The 15,592-nt window shown below is 45.6% G+C and overlaps 1 protein-coding gene across 1 annotated transcript in view; it reads left to right on the top strand.

The window, feature by feature from the left end:
* The window catches only part of TGFB1I1 (transforming growth factor beta 1 induced transcript 1), a 32,938-nt gene that overhangs the window by 3,153 nt on the left and 14,193 nt on the right, over nucleotides 1–15,592 (top strand). The window contains exons 2-5 of the mRNA XM_026711941.2: nucleotides 7,403–7,539; nucleotides 10,393–10,472; nucleotides 11,671–11,813; nucleotides 14,920–15,016. Of these exons, the coding sequence (XP_026567726.1) occupies nucleotides 7,403–7,539; nucleotides 10,393–10,472; nucleotides 11,671–11,813; nucleotides 14,920–15,016 (457 nt within the window). The remainder of the gene's footprint in view (nucleotides 1–7,402; nucleotides 7,540–10,392; nucleotides 10,473–11,670; nucleotides 11,814–14,919; nucleotides 15,017–15,592) is intronic.

Below are 15,592 nucleotides of genomic sequence, written 5' to 3'. Positions count from 1 at the left end.
CAGGGTGAGGGATCCATGCTATGGAGAAGGGGGGGGGTGGATTGATCCTGTCTCTTTCCCTCCTCTCCCGCCCCTTTCCATGTCTTACTCTCCCTTCTAGTGCATTGCATTCCTGCCTCTCCCTTTGTGGTTTCTCCCTAGACACATTTCTGCCCCATGACATCAGACCAACGGGAGCAGGAATGAGAGAGATCTTTCTTCGTCCCCTTTCCCCCCTTTTTATGCTTTGCCATCCCAGAAAGTGGCTGGAAAAACGGATAAAAAGCCCCCCTTTTCTAAGAAGGATTTCCAAAGCTCTCTCCTTCCGACACCCTCTTCCACTTCTATCCAAGGATAATCTGGAAGCGAAAGCCTGCATTGCCTGGCAAAGAGAGGGGTACAGAAGGGAGGGGGCTTGCTGTGGGGTAGGGAGTTGGAGGACTGTGGGTCAAGGGGAGGTTCCAGGGGAAGAGAGAGAGAGAGAGAGAGAGGAGGGGAGGGAGGGAGAGAGAGAGAGAGAGAGAGAGAGATGTGAGAGGGATTTCTGGGTAAGGACAAATGCAAAAGTCACCCCTCCAACCTAGAACTTCCTGGCAGTTGGAACAATTAATCACTGGGACATCTTGCCTTCAGAAGTTGTGGGTATCTCAACACTGGAGGTTTTTAAGAAGAGGCTGGACAGCCATTTGTCCAGAATGGTATAGAATCTCCTGCTTGACAAGTTTTCGGACTAGAACAGGGGTCCCCAATCTCCGGTCCGTGGACCAGCACAGACCCATGACATGCCAGAAACCCAGCCATGCAAGCAAGCGAAGCCCCGTCGGCAGAATGCAGGCAGCACCCAAAACCACGCCACGGAAATACCTCTCTCCACAGAACCGGTTCCTGGTGCCCAAAAGATCAGAGGCCGCTGGACTAGAAGACCTGCAAGCTCTCTTCCAAATTCTGCTATCCTGTTATTTTTTGGATACCAGAATCAGTCCCTTGGTCTTGTCTGGGGAGATTAGGCGAGACCAGAGTTGGCCGGACTGTTTATTGTAGAAGAGGGTTTCTGTGTGTGTTGCAGGGCCCCTCTTTGGAATATTAATTCCTCCCCCCAGTCAGATTTGCCCTGATCCTACTTTCACAAGACATTTAAAACCTGGCCTTGCTATCAAGCCAGGGACCCTGAATATAGTGGGAGCGAACCAATTAATTCCTGGATTATATTGATTATGGGATGTTCTCGAGGGTTCCTGCCTGTTATTTGATGTCAGTTCCATTTAATATTTTGGTGGTGGGTTTATTCTGTTTTAATCGTCAGCCACCTAGAGTCATGTACATGAGTTGAGGAGAGCATATACATTTATTAAATAAGTACATAAATTTTCAAGAACAATTAGAAATAATCAGATCTTTTTGATAGGAGTGATCTGCTTAAAGAATTGAGGTAAAAAAAATAGATTTTTTTGTTCCACTTTTATTATGGGTCATAGATCATTCAAGGTGGCAAGCATACTTTAATACTCCTTCCTCCTGTTTTTCACACAACAACCATCCTGGGAGGTGGATTGGGCTGAGAGAGAGGGAGTGGCCCCAAATCACCCAGCTGCCTGGGTGAATGAAACCGGGGGAGGGGAGAGGGAGGGAGGGGAAGAGGGAGGGAGGAAAGGAAGGAGGTAAAGAGGGGGAAATGAGGTAGGGAGTGAAAGAAGCAGATTGGGAAGGGAGAGAGGGAAGGAGAGAGTGGGAGAGGGAGGAAGGGGAGGAAGAGAGGGGAGGGAGAGAGGGAGGGAAGGAAGAAGACAGTGGAAGAGGGAGGGAGAGGGGGAAGGAAGGAGAGAGGGAAGGAGGAAGAGGGGAGAAGGAGGGAGGGGAAGGGAGGAGAGACGGAGAGGGGTGAGGGAGAGTGGGAAGGAAGGAGAGAGGGGAGGGAGGGGAGGGAGAGAGGGAAGGAGGGAGAGAGGGAGAGGCAGGGGGAGGGGGGAGGGAGGGGAGAAGGAGCGAGGGAAGGAGGGGAGGGAGAGAGGGAGGGAAGGAAGAAGACAGTGGAAGAGGGAGGGAGAGGGGAAGGAAGGAGAGAGGGGCAAGGAGGAAGAGGGGAGAAGGAGGGAGGGAAGGAGGGGAAAGGGGAGAGGGGAGGGAGAGGGAAGGAAGAAGAGAGGGGAAGGAAGGAGAGGGAGAAGGAGGGAGGGAAGGAGGGAGAGAGAGAGGCAGAGGGAGAGGGGGAGGAGGGAGAGAGGGGGAAGGAAGGAGAGAGGGAAGAAGGAGCGAGGGAAGGAGGGGGAAGAGGAGGGAGAGGGGGAAGGAGGAAGAGAGGGGAGAAGGAGGAAGGGAAGGAGGGGGAGGGAAGAAGGGAGAGAGAGGGAAGGAAGGAGGGAGAGAGGGAAAGAGATGTGAAACACATCAGAGGCCACAGTATGAATTATAATCCAAAATGGGAAATCTGAATAAAATAGGAAGATACTATTTGAAAAGACGGTTCCAACCAAATACTTCCATGAACCATGTTTCTGTGTTGTCTTGGTGTGATTAGCTGCTGCTAATTTTTCTTCGGTAGTGTTCATGGACTGTGTTACTGTCTACATAGAATCAGAAGTGGCACAGTCCTTCATTTGGAATTTAAAAGCACTTAAAACGTCCATGGAAGAAATACCAAACTGCCCTGGATTTTGGGGAGATACTAACACAAGTATTACCAACCAAGTATTATCATATGAGTGGATGCATCTGGTAATACTTGGTTTGTGTTCATAGCTCCCCAAAATTTAGGACAGTGTAGTATTTCCTCCGTGGTAATTTTATATATATTTTCTCACTGACCAAACACTACACAGAACCCATAAGAAATATAAAATATACACATTTTTTGTTAAGCATAAGGTATTTTGGTTAAGATTTGGACTGATAACCGTAACCTGGCAAGGAAACTGGTCCTCCAGAGCAGATTGAATTTCTACCCCTTGTTATCCCCGCCAGCATGGACAGCGGTCAGGAGTTAAGGGATTTGCACTTCCACAAATGACCAATTTAAATGGTAAGACCTTTTGTCAAGATTTTGCATTCCATGGCTTGTCCTCAAAACCCAAGACTGAATGCTGTCTTCTTGGCGAGGGCTATGGATGCAAATGAGGAGGGAGCTAGGTCTGGAGAAACATTTTATTTATATTTTAGGAAATTTTTTAGCTGGCAGTGTTTAATACCATAGTTGGTAGAGCCTTCCCCAGTCTGGTCCCCTGCAGAATTCCCAAAATTGCTGACTGGAATTTTGAAAATTGATCCAGGGGTGTCTAATCTTGGCAACTTTAAGACTTGTGGACTTCAACTCCCAGAATTCCTCAGCCAACTGGTTGAGGAATTCTGGGAACTGAAGTCCACAAGTCTTAAAGTTGCCATAGTTGGAGACCCCTGCTCTAATCCAATACTTTCGGCCATAGGCTACCAGCTTTCTGAAACTCTAGAGCAGTGTTTCTCAACCTTAGTAACTAAGATATGTGGACTTCAATTCCCAGAATTCCTCAGCCAGAGTGTTTGTGCATTCAAAAATGAACGCCTAAGCTGAGGACAATGAAAAAAATGTCACCCTTATTTAAAAGGTGGACTGCTTTAGTCAGGGAGAGGCCTTGGAGGACCCTAGCACCATGAAAGGTAGAACAGAAATCTTATTTAAATTACTAGGACAGTGTTTCTCAACTTTGGCACCTTTATAATGTGTGGACTACCAAGCAAAGTGGGATGGGGAATTCTGGGAGTTGAAGTCCTCACATCTTAAAAGGGGCCAGGATTGAGAAAAACTGAAATAGGGAATTGTATGAGGTTAGGAAGAAATACAATAAACAGATTATAACATAAATTGCCTGTTTATAGCGCAATTCAAAGAGTTTTTGTGTCCTTAAGCACTGTGGGAGCAGAGGATGGTGCAAAGAGGATAGAAGTGAGGAAGACAAAGATTTATGGATGGCTCACCCTGCTGGGTTTCAGAAAGGCCATCCAAACTAACTTGTTTTTTGCAACAGGCCTGCTTTGGGAGGAGGGGCAGAGGGAGAAGGAGATGTGAGCTGCTGCTTCCTATAATTTGGAGATTAATGAAAACAGAATTATCTGTCTCTGGCCCTGTGTTTTCCATTAGGTGATCCTTTGCATTTCAGGCTGTGTAGTTTTAAATTTGATTGATATAACCGGAACCTGGAAGCTACCCCAAAGTAGCTTCAACTGGAGTGGCACATCAGCCCTGCAAATAAATAAAACAAATATTTGTTAGATTTATATCCTGTCTTTTTTCTAAGGGAAAAAAAGCTTCCATTGTTAGGAGCTAAAAATGTCAGGATGGTTGGCAGAAATGAGCAATTAAACCTCTGCCTTCCCCATTTTTTTGCACATTTTACAAAAGGATCAGAACTTTGATTCCACTGTTATACCCACGATTTTGATTTTTTCCCCCTCACACACATATAGGGAGTCCTCGACTTACAAGCATTCATTTAGTGACCGTTTGAAGTTATAACGGCACCAGAAAAGTGACTTATGACCATTTTTCACCTTATGAGCATTAATGGGATGCAATAATGACAGTTGCAGGGTCTGTCTCGGGGTTGCGTGATCCCCTTTTGCAACCTTCTGACAAACAAAATCAGCAGTGAAGTCAGATTTGCTCAACCATCGTGCTACTAATTTAACAACTGTGGCAATTTGGTTACCATCTGTGGCAAGAAGGGTTGTAAAGTGGGCAGAACTCACTTAACCACTGTCTTGCTTAGCAACAGAAATTTGGGGCTCAATTGTAGTCATAGGTTGAGGACTACTTGTATCCCACGTGGACAGTTCAAGCGCTCAAAGTGCTTAAAGGAGATTTTTGTGGCATTTTATCCCCACGGGAGAGAAACAAGTTGGACAGGAATGAATTTCCAGGGTTGAGGGTAAAGTCACACCTGGATGTCCTCACTCCTTGTCTGACACCTTCACCCCAAACTGCTCCTGTGGGCCATTGGGGAGCTGTTTAAACCAGCTGTTGTTCCCGCAAATAACTCTTTCTTTTTAACCGACCAGGCCGCAGAACACTGAATTTGGGGTGTGAATGTGTATCTCTCTGTGTGTGTCAAAAGAACCTCTATAAAACTTGCTCCGGGGTTGAAGAAGTTTCTTGCACAAAAGGTTAATTGTGCGGAAAGCAAAGAATGTTTTGGAGGGTTGAAAAAGATGCAGAAAAAGACAGAACAAAATGGCGTCACAAATCTCTACAGGGAAATGATGTCAGAGTTAGAAATCCTGGGCTTTTTAGTTTTGAATACGAAGCAGTGAGAATGTTTCTGAAACATGTGCAAAGGACTCCTTCCTTCCCAAGGTAGCCTGGAAAGCTCATGCTGACAAGACGTGAGCACACATAGAATTATGAAACTCCTGGATCTTGGATCTGTTCTCTTTCTCCCAGCCTGTGGCAGCCTATCTTATCCTTTTATTTTTAGCCTTTTTAATTTAAAAAAAAAAGCCTTTCAATCAGCATTGACTCCTGGCAAATGCCTGGAATACTCCCTGTTTTTTTTGTTTTGTTTTTAACAAGATTGCAGAAATGGTCTGCCATTGCCTACTTCCTAGGGCTGAGAGACAGTGGCTGGCCCAAGGTCATTCAACTGGCTTTGTGCCTAAAATGGGGCTAGAATTCAGTCTCCCGGTGCTTTAACCGCTACACCACACTGATTCTCTTTCTAGCCCAGTCCCTCTCTGTTTCTCTTATTGGGTCCTCATGGGCTTATTGCAAACGGCTTGGCATCACACGAGTGGAATTTCCTATTGTGTCATTAGTGAGGACTAGTGACTTAGACAAGCCTCTGCTTTAGTTAACTGTTTCAGGTTAAGGGGCTTGGAGATGAGGCCCAAATTTTGCAAGTTTCCACATACTTCCTTGCCTTAGAACATGGGGTTTTTTTTTTTGCAGAAGGAATTAGCTTTATGCTTCAGTTAGCCATAGTTGATTTCAATGGGACTGAAGGATGTAATATTTTAAAATTTAACCAACATCGGAAATATCATGTTGTGGCCAAATATAGATAGTCCTTGACTTACAACAGTTCATTTCCTGACCGAAGTTACAACATCACTGACCGGTGTCATGTGATCAAAATTCAGGCGCTTGGCAAATGACTCGTATTTATGACGGTTGCAGTGTCCCGGAGTCCTGTGATCCCCTTTTGTGACCTTTGGACAAGCAAAGTCAATGGGGAAGCCGGATTCACTTAACAACTGTGTTACCTAACTTAACTGCACTGATTCACTTAACAATGGTGGCAAGAAAGGTCGTAAAATGGGGCAAAACTTAATTCACACCTATCCCACTTATCAACAGAAATTTTTGGACTCAATTATGGTCGTAAGTTGAGGATCACCTGTAGATCAAGCATTTTTCTTCCTTGTTGGAATCCCCACTTAAAATCCTTCTAAATCCGTGAGGGATTAGAGGAAGAAAGAACAATTCCACAAATGTGTGTTTGTTTAAACTTTGTCACCTTCTCTATCTTTCTTTTACGTTGCTGGGAACATTTTGACATTGTGGTGCGGGGGGTGCCTTATTTATTTATTTATTGGATTTGTTTTTTTGGCTTTCTGTTCAATAAAGACGGTTAAGACAGTTCACAAAACATCAAAGACAAAGGCAGGAAAAAGAGGCTAGGACTCTATATTAAATACAACAGCAATCATGGTGATAGTCCAACCTGGAATTTGTTTTTTCTGGAGAGGTGGAATAATAATAATAATAATAATAATAATAATAATAATAATAATAATAATAATAATAATAATAATAATAATAGTCACAAATTTCCCAGTGGGATAACATTTGATATCCAGCCAGGATTTCTGCCCTATGATGGGAATAACAACCCAACGGGGGCTGTCCTCGATTTATGACTGCAACTGAGGCCAAAATTTCTGTTGCTAGGCGAGACGTTTGTTAAATGAGTTTTGCCCCCATTTCACAACTTTTCTTGCCATCGGTTGTTAAGGGAATCACTGCAGTTGTTAAATTAGTTACACAATTGTTAAGTGAAGCTGGTTTTCCCCCGGTGACTTTGCTTGTCACAAGGTCGCAAAAGTGAGGATCAAACGAACCCAGAACACTACAACCGTCATAAATACATGTCAGTTGCCAAGCACCTGAATTTTGATCACATGACCACAAGGATGGTGCAATGGTTGTAAGTGCGAAAAGTGGTCATTAAGTCACTTTTTTCAGTGCCGTTGTAACCTCAAACCGTCACTAAATGAACTGTTGTAAGAAATACTACCCGTATTTCTTTGCAACATTTCTCTTTCCTCTGCTGCTCACAAGATTTTTTAATCTCTGCTCTCTCCCCTTAATATCTGGGGAGACACCCTTCCACCTTCCCTTTCTGCCGCTTCTGTTTCTTCCTGAGTCTCATTCTCGGTTATGCGGTCTTTCCCCCTGCAGATGCTCTCCTGGCTGATCTGGAGACCACCACCTCTCACATCTCCAAACGCCCGGTTCTTCTCACCGACTCCGGGGGATCCCACACTCAAGAGAGGACTCCAGTTTCCAAGCCGGCAACTTCATCTTACAACTCCCAGGTGGGCCGAGAGTAGCGGAAGGCCACGGAATCAACTCACTTGTTCTGTCTAGCACAGTGTTTTTTCAAATTCGACAACTTTAAGATGTATGGACTTCAACTCCCAGCAAAGGGAGTTCTGGGAGTTGAAGTCCATACATATTAAAAGTTGCTGAATTTGAAAAACAGTCAGCTATCCAGTTAAAGTGCTGGAACAGAGGTGAAACAAATCATGGGAGCAATTAATAGTTTCTTTCTTTCTTTCTTTCTTTCTTTCTTTCTTTCTTTCTTTCTTTCTTTCTTTCTTTCTTTCTTTCCTTCCTTCCTTCCTTCCTTCCTTCTTTCTTTCCTTCCTTCCTTCCTTCCTTCCTTCCTTCCTTCCTTCCTTCCTTCCTTCCTTCCTTCCTTCCTTCTTTCCTTCTTTCTTTCTTCCTTTCTTTCTTCCTTTCTTTCCCCCTCTCTTTCTCCACTTTTTCTTTCCCCCCTCTCTTTCTCCCATTCTTTCCTTTCTCTCCCCTCCTCCCTCCCTCTCTTTTTCTCTCTCTCTTCCTTCCTTCCCTCCCTCCCCTTCCTTTTACCTTTCTTTCTCTCTCTTTCTCTCTCTCTCTTTACTCTCTCTCCCCCTCCCTTCTCTCTTTCTTTCTCCTCCCCACTCTCTTCCTCCCTCCCTCCCTCCCTCTCCCTCCCTCCCTCCCTCCCCTGCCTCCTTCCTTCCTTCCTTCCTTCCTTCACATATCCCATTTGTTCCTACTTTGGCAATGCATGGGGATCTCATCCTGTCTTCCTAGGCTGAAAGCCTTTACATCCTAAAGTGAGCCTGTAGAAGGCAGAAATGGTGAAGCTTTCTGAGGTCTCAAGATCAAGTTTCATTCCTAACTACCAGCATCTTTTCATGACATCAAGTCCTTGTTCTATTAAAACAAAAGACAGTCACTATGTTTTCACTGTGGTACACCAACCCAAAATTGCATCAGCACTAATATCATAATCAACTATTCTCCATAAATAAACTACTGCTTCTGCTTACTTCAGAGTTATTCTGGGTGTAAAACTATCCTGGGAAGTTGCACAGGAACAATAGATTTGTGGTTAAATGTGTGAAACAAGAAACTTGGTGGGTTCCCTGTCCCCTCAGTTCAGACGGGCTTGCTTTCCTCTTTGCAATTGATAGCCCATTGTGGTTAGGGGTTTCAATGCTATTCCAGTAATTTTTGATCTCATTCCTTCTCGTTTCTCTCAAGTAGCTTAAAAAAAAAAACCCACTGTTTATTCAGGCCAAGTATTTTGTCTCTTTTTGAAGGACAGCAGCACACGTAGTTTCCACCCCCCCAAAAGTAAAAGGCAGATGGATTAATTGTCCTCGACTTACAACCATTTGTTTAGTGACCATTTGAAGTTACAATGGCACTGAAAAAAGTGACCTATGGCTGTTTTTCACACTTATGACCATTGCAGCATCCCCATGGTCACGTGACCTAAGCTCAGTCACTTGGCAGCTGCCCTGTATTTATGACGGTTTGCAAGTGTCCTGGGGTCATGTCATCCCCTTTCTGACAAGTAAGATCAATGAGGAAGCCATTTAGCCACCATGTTACTAACTGAAACAACTGCGGTGGTTCAGTTAAAACAGTGGCAAGAAAGGTTGTTAAATGGGACACTTAACGACTCCCATGCTTAGCAGCAGAAATTTTCAGCTCATTGTTGTGAGTGGGGACTACTTCTATGCGTTAGTTTCCAGCCTTGTGCCTCCATACTAAAATCACTTTCTGTATTTACTCAGCAGGTTTGTTTCCCCTCTGTAGGGAAGAAAATAATTTCTCTGACAAAATGCAGAGGATAAAGCTTTATTTATGGTGTCTGTCTGCACGTCCACAGATCCAAATGGGAATTTAGCCCAGTTTTCTTTTCTATAATGTGCACACACACACGCGTTTTGGTCCAGCTGCCTGTTTATGAGCAATTTTTTCCATAAACCTATAAAACCTTTACATTGTACAGAAACCTAAGAAAACTTTAAGATGTTTCCAGCCTCCGGGGGCAAAGAACATAATGTTCTTGGAACATTTGGTTGAAATTTTTACTGCAAGGCTCATTGGTGTCTGGCAGAAGCTCCAATGACATCATGGCATAATGATGTCATCACACAAGTGATGTCATGAAACAGATGGCATCACCCATACCCACGGCGGTTGTGGAAATTCTGCTAATGGAATAGAGTCCTGCTGCAATTAAGGGAGTAGCCTGCTTAGGTTAGTAGGCCTCCCATATTGCTCCTAGCTTTAGATTTCAGCAGAAGAAAACATCCGGAGATTTTAGAGCAAGGGGTCTTCAAACTTGACAGCTGTAAGACTTATGGACTTCAATTCCCAGAATTGCTCCTCCAGTCATATTAGCTCAGGAATTCTGGGAGCTGAAGTCCAAAAGTCTTAAACTTGCCAAGTTTGAAGACCCCTTGCTTTAGAGCAAGGGTGGGCAATTAATTTTCCCAAGGGGCCGCATCAGAAACTGGAACTGTTATGGAGGGCCAGACCAATAGAGCTGTGAAGCAGTGGTGAAATGCTCCTGGTTCAGCTTGGTTCACCTGAACCGGGAAAGAAGAGAAAAGTGCAGGATTGGCCCTCCCACCCGCCCTGAGCTTTTCACCCGCCCCCAGTTGTGGCCCCAGTCTGTTTTAGAGCAATGTTTTTCAACCTAGTTGAAAGCCTTTCAACTTTAAAATGCAGAGACTTCAGTTTTTCAAGCCTTCTGCTGTTCTTTGCTGTGAAGTTGTATTATTCGGGCTCATCAGCATTGAAATTCTTATTTGCCTTCTGAGTCCAGTTCTACTCCAACTCTTCCTTCTGCTTTATAAGTCACATCATCTCGTTTCTTTCAGGCTGGGAAAGCAGTCATGTCGGTTGATCCAATCCCAGCATCAACCCTGCAAGGCGGGAGCGACAAGGAGCATCTCTATAGGTAAACCGCAGGGCAGGGGTGTCAAACTCGTGTCGTCATGGCTGCGTCACGTGATGTATCGGGACTTTGCTAAACTGGGTGTGGACGTGGCCAGCACGTGACGCATCTGGCCTATCGGCTTGGAGTTTGACACTCCTGCCATAGGGCATTCTGCGAACAGAGGTGTGCTGGTGGGTTTCTTTAACGTGTGAAGTCACTATTCTTTTCATTTTATTTTGCTTAACCATTGCAGGAGGGGGGGAAAAAAAGACCCTGAAATATAAAAGGACAGAAATAATTGGATCAAACAGGCCTTGAGTAATCCCTGGCAATTCTAAGCAGACTTGATAGACTCCGGATGGAAGACCGCTATGAGAGCTCAACGTCAAGCTAGATATAGAAGTAGAAAAGCCTTTTTTAAAAGAAAAACCAGACTATTTCTATGCTGCTGTTGCCATGGTCCCCAGGATTCAAGCTTGTTACAAGGGGGTGCTTTATTTTCTATGCAGAGGAGGACCATTTGGTGAAGAGTAGGGAGTGGAAGGAATAGAGAGGGACAGAAGCCTCCATGGGGAAGAAAAGACATGATATGAGGAGGAGGAGGAGGAGGATCTGGGCTGGGAAAAAGCCAGGTGTTGGAAGTCACTCCAGTGCTCTGCAGGGCTGGCCTGCTTACATAAAGAAAGGCAGGCCCTGCTGTTTCTGTTGTCCCTGATGGAAACAGAGCGAGCAGCTGCTGCTTCTGCTATCAGGGCAACTGTTAGGTGGCAGAGCCACAGCTGGAAACATTCCTCTACCCTCTTAGCAAGGCAGAAGCTTCATATGCGACATCCTGGAAGGAGAGGGTGCAGTTACCCCCTGGGGTAGCCTTTAAGCTGGCAGGGCATGGGGGCAGCGAACATTGATCAGGGGACGGAGGAAGAATGATGGGGGGGGGAGAGAGAGGAGTCTGGAGGCATTTGGCCTCCCTGGGAGCTTTGCCCAGATCCTCTGGCCTCAGTCCAGGGCTTCCATTAAGCGAAGGGGTCCTATAAATAGCTGCCACCCTTTCTTCTCCATCTTCCCCAAAGAGGCAGGCACCGCATCGCTCTCTTTCAAGGTGCGGTGTGAATTTCAGACTCCTCTCCCTCCTCCTCCTCCTCCTCCTCGCCTTCCTGGAGGGGCTGCCCCCAAGCCCTCTTCAGCCGCTCACGCTGGCCTCTTTTGCTTCCCACCTCAGCACGGTGTGCAAGCCCCTCTCGCCCAAGGCGAAGGAAGCTGCCCCTCCGCCCTTCTCCTCCTCCAGCGGGGTGCTCGGAGCTGGGCTTTGCGAACTGGATCGGCTTCTCCAAGAACTCAACGCAACCCAGTTCAACATCACCGGTACGTACGTACGTACGTGTGTGTGTGTGTGTGTGTGTGTGTAGGGGGGGGTGCTATAGTGCTTTGGATGGCTTTTCACATGCAGAAACGCTGGGCCTTGGAGTAGTTATTTTGTGATGTACACATACCTTACATTTCTTCTGGCACGTAGAATCCACTAGCATAGACGGCTTTGGAAACAAAATTGCTCCGGTTATAGAGGTGGTAGGCCGCTAGCTTTTAAAATAGAACCTCCATGGACAGAGGCAATTTACCTCAGAGGATTAGATGAAGTTGCGAGCCAGCTTCAAGGGGCACTTTTTGGTGCTGCCAACCTCCTTGGCAGGAGGTCTTTTCCGTATTGTCCTTCGCGTGATTGGAAGTGGCATCAAACTAGACTCTGAAGCATCACACCAAGCCGGAATGTCTATTGTTTTTGGCTTGGTGTGATGCGTGAACCCAACCATTGTCATTTGTTAACCGTGATTTATGGCTCGGCGTAATGTGTGTGAACCCAGCCAACCCAGTGGTGGTTTTTCAGTAAACCATCGCTAAACTAATCATGACTTTGAGTGCCAATGTTTGCTGTTGTCCAGAAGAGTGATTCTAAAAGGATGAAATCATACATTACAGCCCTCTCTGGGTGTGCTGGACCAGGGGTCGCCAACCTTTTGGACCTCGGGACCACCAAACTCATAATTTTAAATCCCATGGACCACTAATATGAATTTTGACTGACGGCAGCTTGCGCTGACGTTGGTGGAAAGTTGGTCCCATATTCGAAAACTGCAGTAGTCACAGAACTGGTCCTTTGGTTATCCCAGAGCAGCTGCTCCTCCACTCCTGCCCTGGACTGTAGGAGCTGCTCCGGGATGACCAAAGGGCCAGTCTTGTGACTACTGCAGCTCTGGAATATGGGACCGACTTTCCCACCAACAAGCCACCCCGGGCTGGATTCCCCTCCCTTGCCATTGGTCTTACTTTCGGTTCCAGCTCGTGGCTCTACTCAAGGTAAGGTTTGTGTTCGGCCAAAGGATGGGCCCAGCAGGTGGGTGAGCCATGTGGATGACACAGCCTTGTGTTCCCGTGCAGCCTGGATTAATTCCTTTTTGGGGGGGTGCTTTGGGGGGGACATTTCTCTGCGGACCACCAAAATTTTCTCACCAGTGGTCCCCGGCCCACCAGTTGGCGACCACTGTACTGGACTACAACCCTCATAATTTCTAGCTGGCCTAGGACCAAAATGGGCCATGAGTTGTAGGAGACGTGGTCCAATACATCTGGAGAACATCTGGTTTGCAGTGGGGTGAGGGGAGATAAGCAACCTCTGAGGCGGCTCCAGATCCTGAAACTGAGGCTGGACTAGCTAGTGGGACACGAGGATTTCAGAATAAGGTTTTCTCCTTGGTCTTTAGGTTATCTTCTGGTTTGGCGCTCCTTGTCTCCCTATTATCAGTAGTCCTCGACTTAACAATAGTTCATTTAGTGACCATTCAAAGTTACAATGGCGCTGAAAAATGTGACTTATGACCATTTTTCATAGTTACAACCTCTTCCGCAACCCCATGGTCATGTGATCAGACCTCACTTAACAAACGTCTCACTTAACAACAGTAATTTTGGACTCCATTGTGGTTGTAAATAGAGGACAACCTGAGTTCTTAATTTAGCTGTTATAGGTGGTCCTTGGCTTACGAACACAATTGAGCCCAAAGTTTCTTTGGCTAAGCGAGACATTTGTGAAGTGAGTTTTGCTTCATTTACTTTTTCTTGCCGCAGTTGTTAAGCGGATTGCTTGCAGTTGATAAGTTGGTAACCTGGATGTTAAGTGAACCTGACTCCCCCGTTGACTTTGCTTGTCAGAAGGTCACAAAAGGGGATCACGGGACCCCGGGATACAGCAATCAATGGTCATGAATCATATGAGTTTTGATCATAGGATCATGGGGATACTGCAAAGATAACTCGATAACTGTGAAAAATGGTCATAAGTCACATTTTTCAGTGCTGTTGTAACTTCAAACAGTCACTAAACACATTGTTGTAAGTCGAGGACTACCTGGAGTTCTTAATTTAGCAGTTATATGTATGTTCTGCCTTTTCCTTTGAGGCTCAACTTGGGGTGGCTGGGATTTCGCCTTCTTTTATTATTACCACAACAATCCTGTCAGTCAGGTCAGGCTGAGAGAAACATTCAGTAAGCTCTATGGTTGAGTGAGAATTAAAATGGAGTCTTTTCTGACCCCCCCACCCCAGTCTCTAGATGTTCTCAAACGTTCAGTACTAGGTAAATAAATCTGGGTGGTCCTTAAAGTCCCAAGAATACAAGGGTTGGTTTGAGTGAAAGGGCTGTGAAAATTGGCTCCAGGCTGTGGTATCTGGGTGTTTATTTGGTGCTGGTTGGGGAAATTCTGGGAGTTGAAGCCCATACGTTTTATGCTTGCCAAGTTTTGAAAACATGTTGTAAATAGTCCTGGGCTGATATAAAGCTGGGCACCCAAAGTCTGTTTCATTTCTCAAAGTTTGTAACTTCCAAAACCAGCCTAAGGCTGTTTCTCTCTCTCTCTCTCTCTCTCTCTTGGCGGCAACAATCCCGTCCGCTTCTACGTCTTAGAGGCTCTCCTGTTTGCAAGCAGATTTGCCCCACCCACTGCCAATATATCCCATGAGGCTTGACCTTTCCTTGCAATGGAGCATTTATTCCTTCCTCCATCCGCTTCCTATGATTTGCACTTTCCAACATGAGGCAGGTTTGAATGAAGAGTGGAAGTTCCTTCTCTGCCCTGGGTGAGGTAGCCAGATCTCAGAGCAGCAGGAGGAAGTTGCTTCTTCCTTTCCATGTATTTCTGCCCAATTTTCCAAGCTTTTCTTTTTAACATGTACTTCCTCTGTGGGTGTAATATGTGTTCTCCAGATGTTCTTTCATGCCTAGAAGTGTGCCAGTGCTGCCCTCTGATGGCTGGTATGTGGAATAGCACATGACTCAAAAATTTCCCCTTTCCTTTCCTTTCCTTTCCTTTCCTTTCCTTTCCTTTCCTTTCCTTTCCTTTCCTTTCCTTTCCTTTCCCCTTCCCCTTCCCCTTCCCCTTCCCCTTCCTTTCCTCTTTCCTCTCCTTTTTATCTCCAGATGAAATAATGTCCCAATTCCCATCCAGCAAAAGTCCTGCTACAGACAAGGACAAAGAGAGATTGGAAGATTCGACAGATGGTACTTCTTTATCCCGGTAAGTGGCAGATGCATGGGAGAAACTGAGACAGAATTTGTCACTAGGTCTGACAAACATAGTTTTTGATGCACCAAATTTAAATGCTAACCAAAATTGGTAATTAGCATTCCCGTTTTATAGCCCGGAGCAGTGTTTCTCCATTGTGATGGCCAGTTTAAGATGGGTGGACTTCAACTCCCAGAATTCCCCAACCAGCCATGCTGCCTGAAGAATTCCAGAATTCCACCCACCTTAATGGTCAAGGTTGAGAAACACTGGCCTAGAGAATGGAGAGATCAAAATATCCACTGCTGAAGTGGAATACATTACCATGAGCCGTAGTGGCACAGTGGTTAGAATGCAGTACTGCAGGCTACTTCTGCTGACTGCCAGCTGCCTGCAATTTGGCAGTTCTAATCTCACCAGGCTCAAAGTTGACTCAGCCTTTCATCCTAAAATGAGGACCCAAATTATTGGGGGCTGTAAACCACTTAGGCTGTAAAGCTCTGTGAAGCGGTATATAAATCTAAGTGCTATTGCTATAGCTAACTCTTCCTACTGCCAGGAGTTTGATCCTGAGCGGCTCAAGGTCGA

The sequence above is a fragment of the Pseudonaja textilis genome, chromosome Z (genome assembly GCF_049901715.1).
Source record: "Pseudonaja textilis isolate UNSWEBS1 chromosome Z, rPseTex1.2, whole genome shotgun sequence".
NCBI classification, from domain to species: Eukaryota; Metazoa; Chordata; class Lepidosauria; order Squamata; family Elapidae; genus Pseudonaja; species Pseudonaja textilis.
This window is presented reverse-complemented; position numbering and strand designations above follow the sequence as displayed.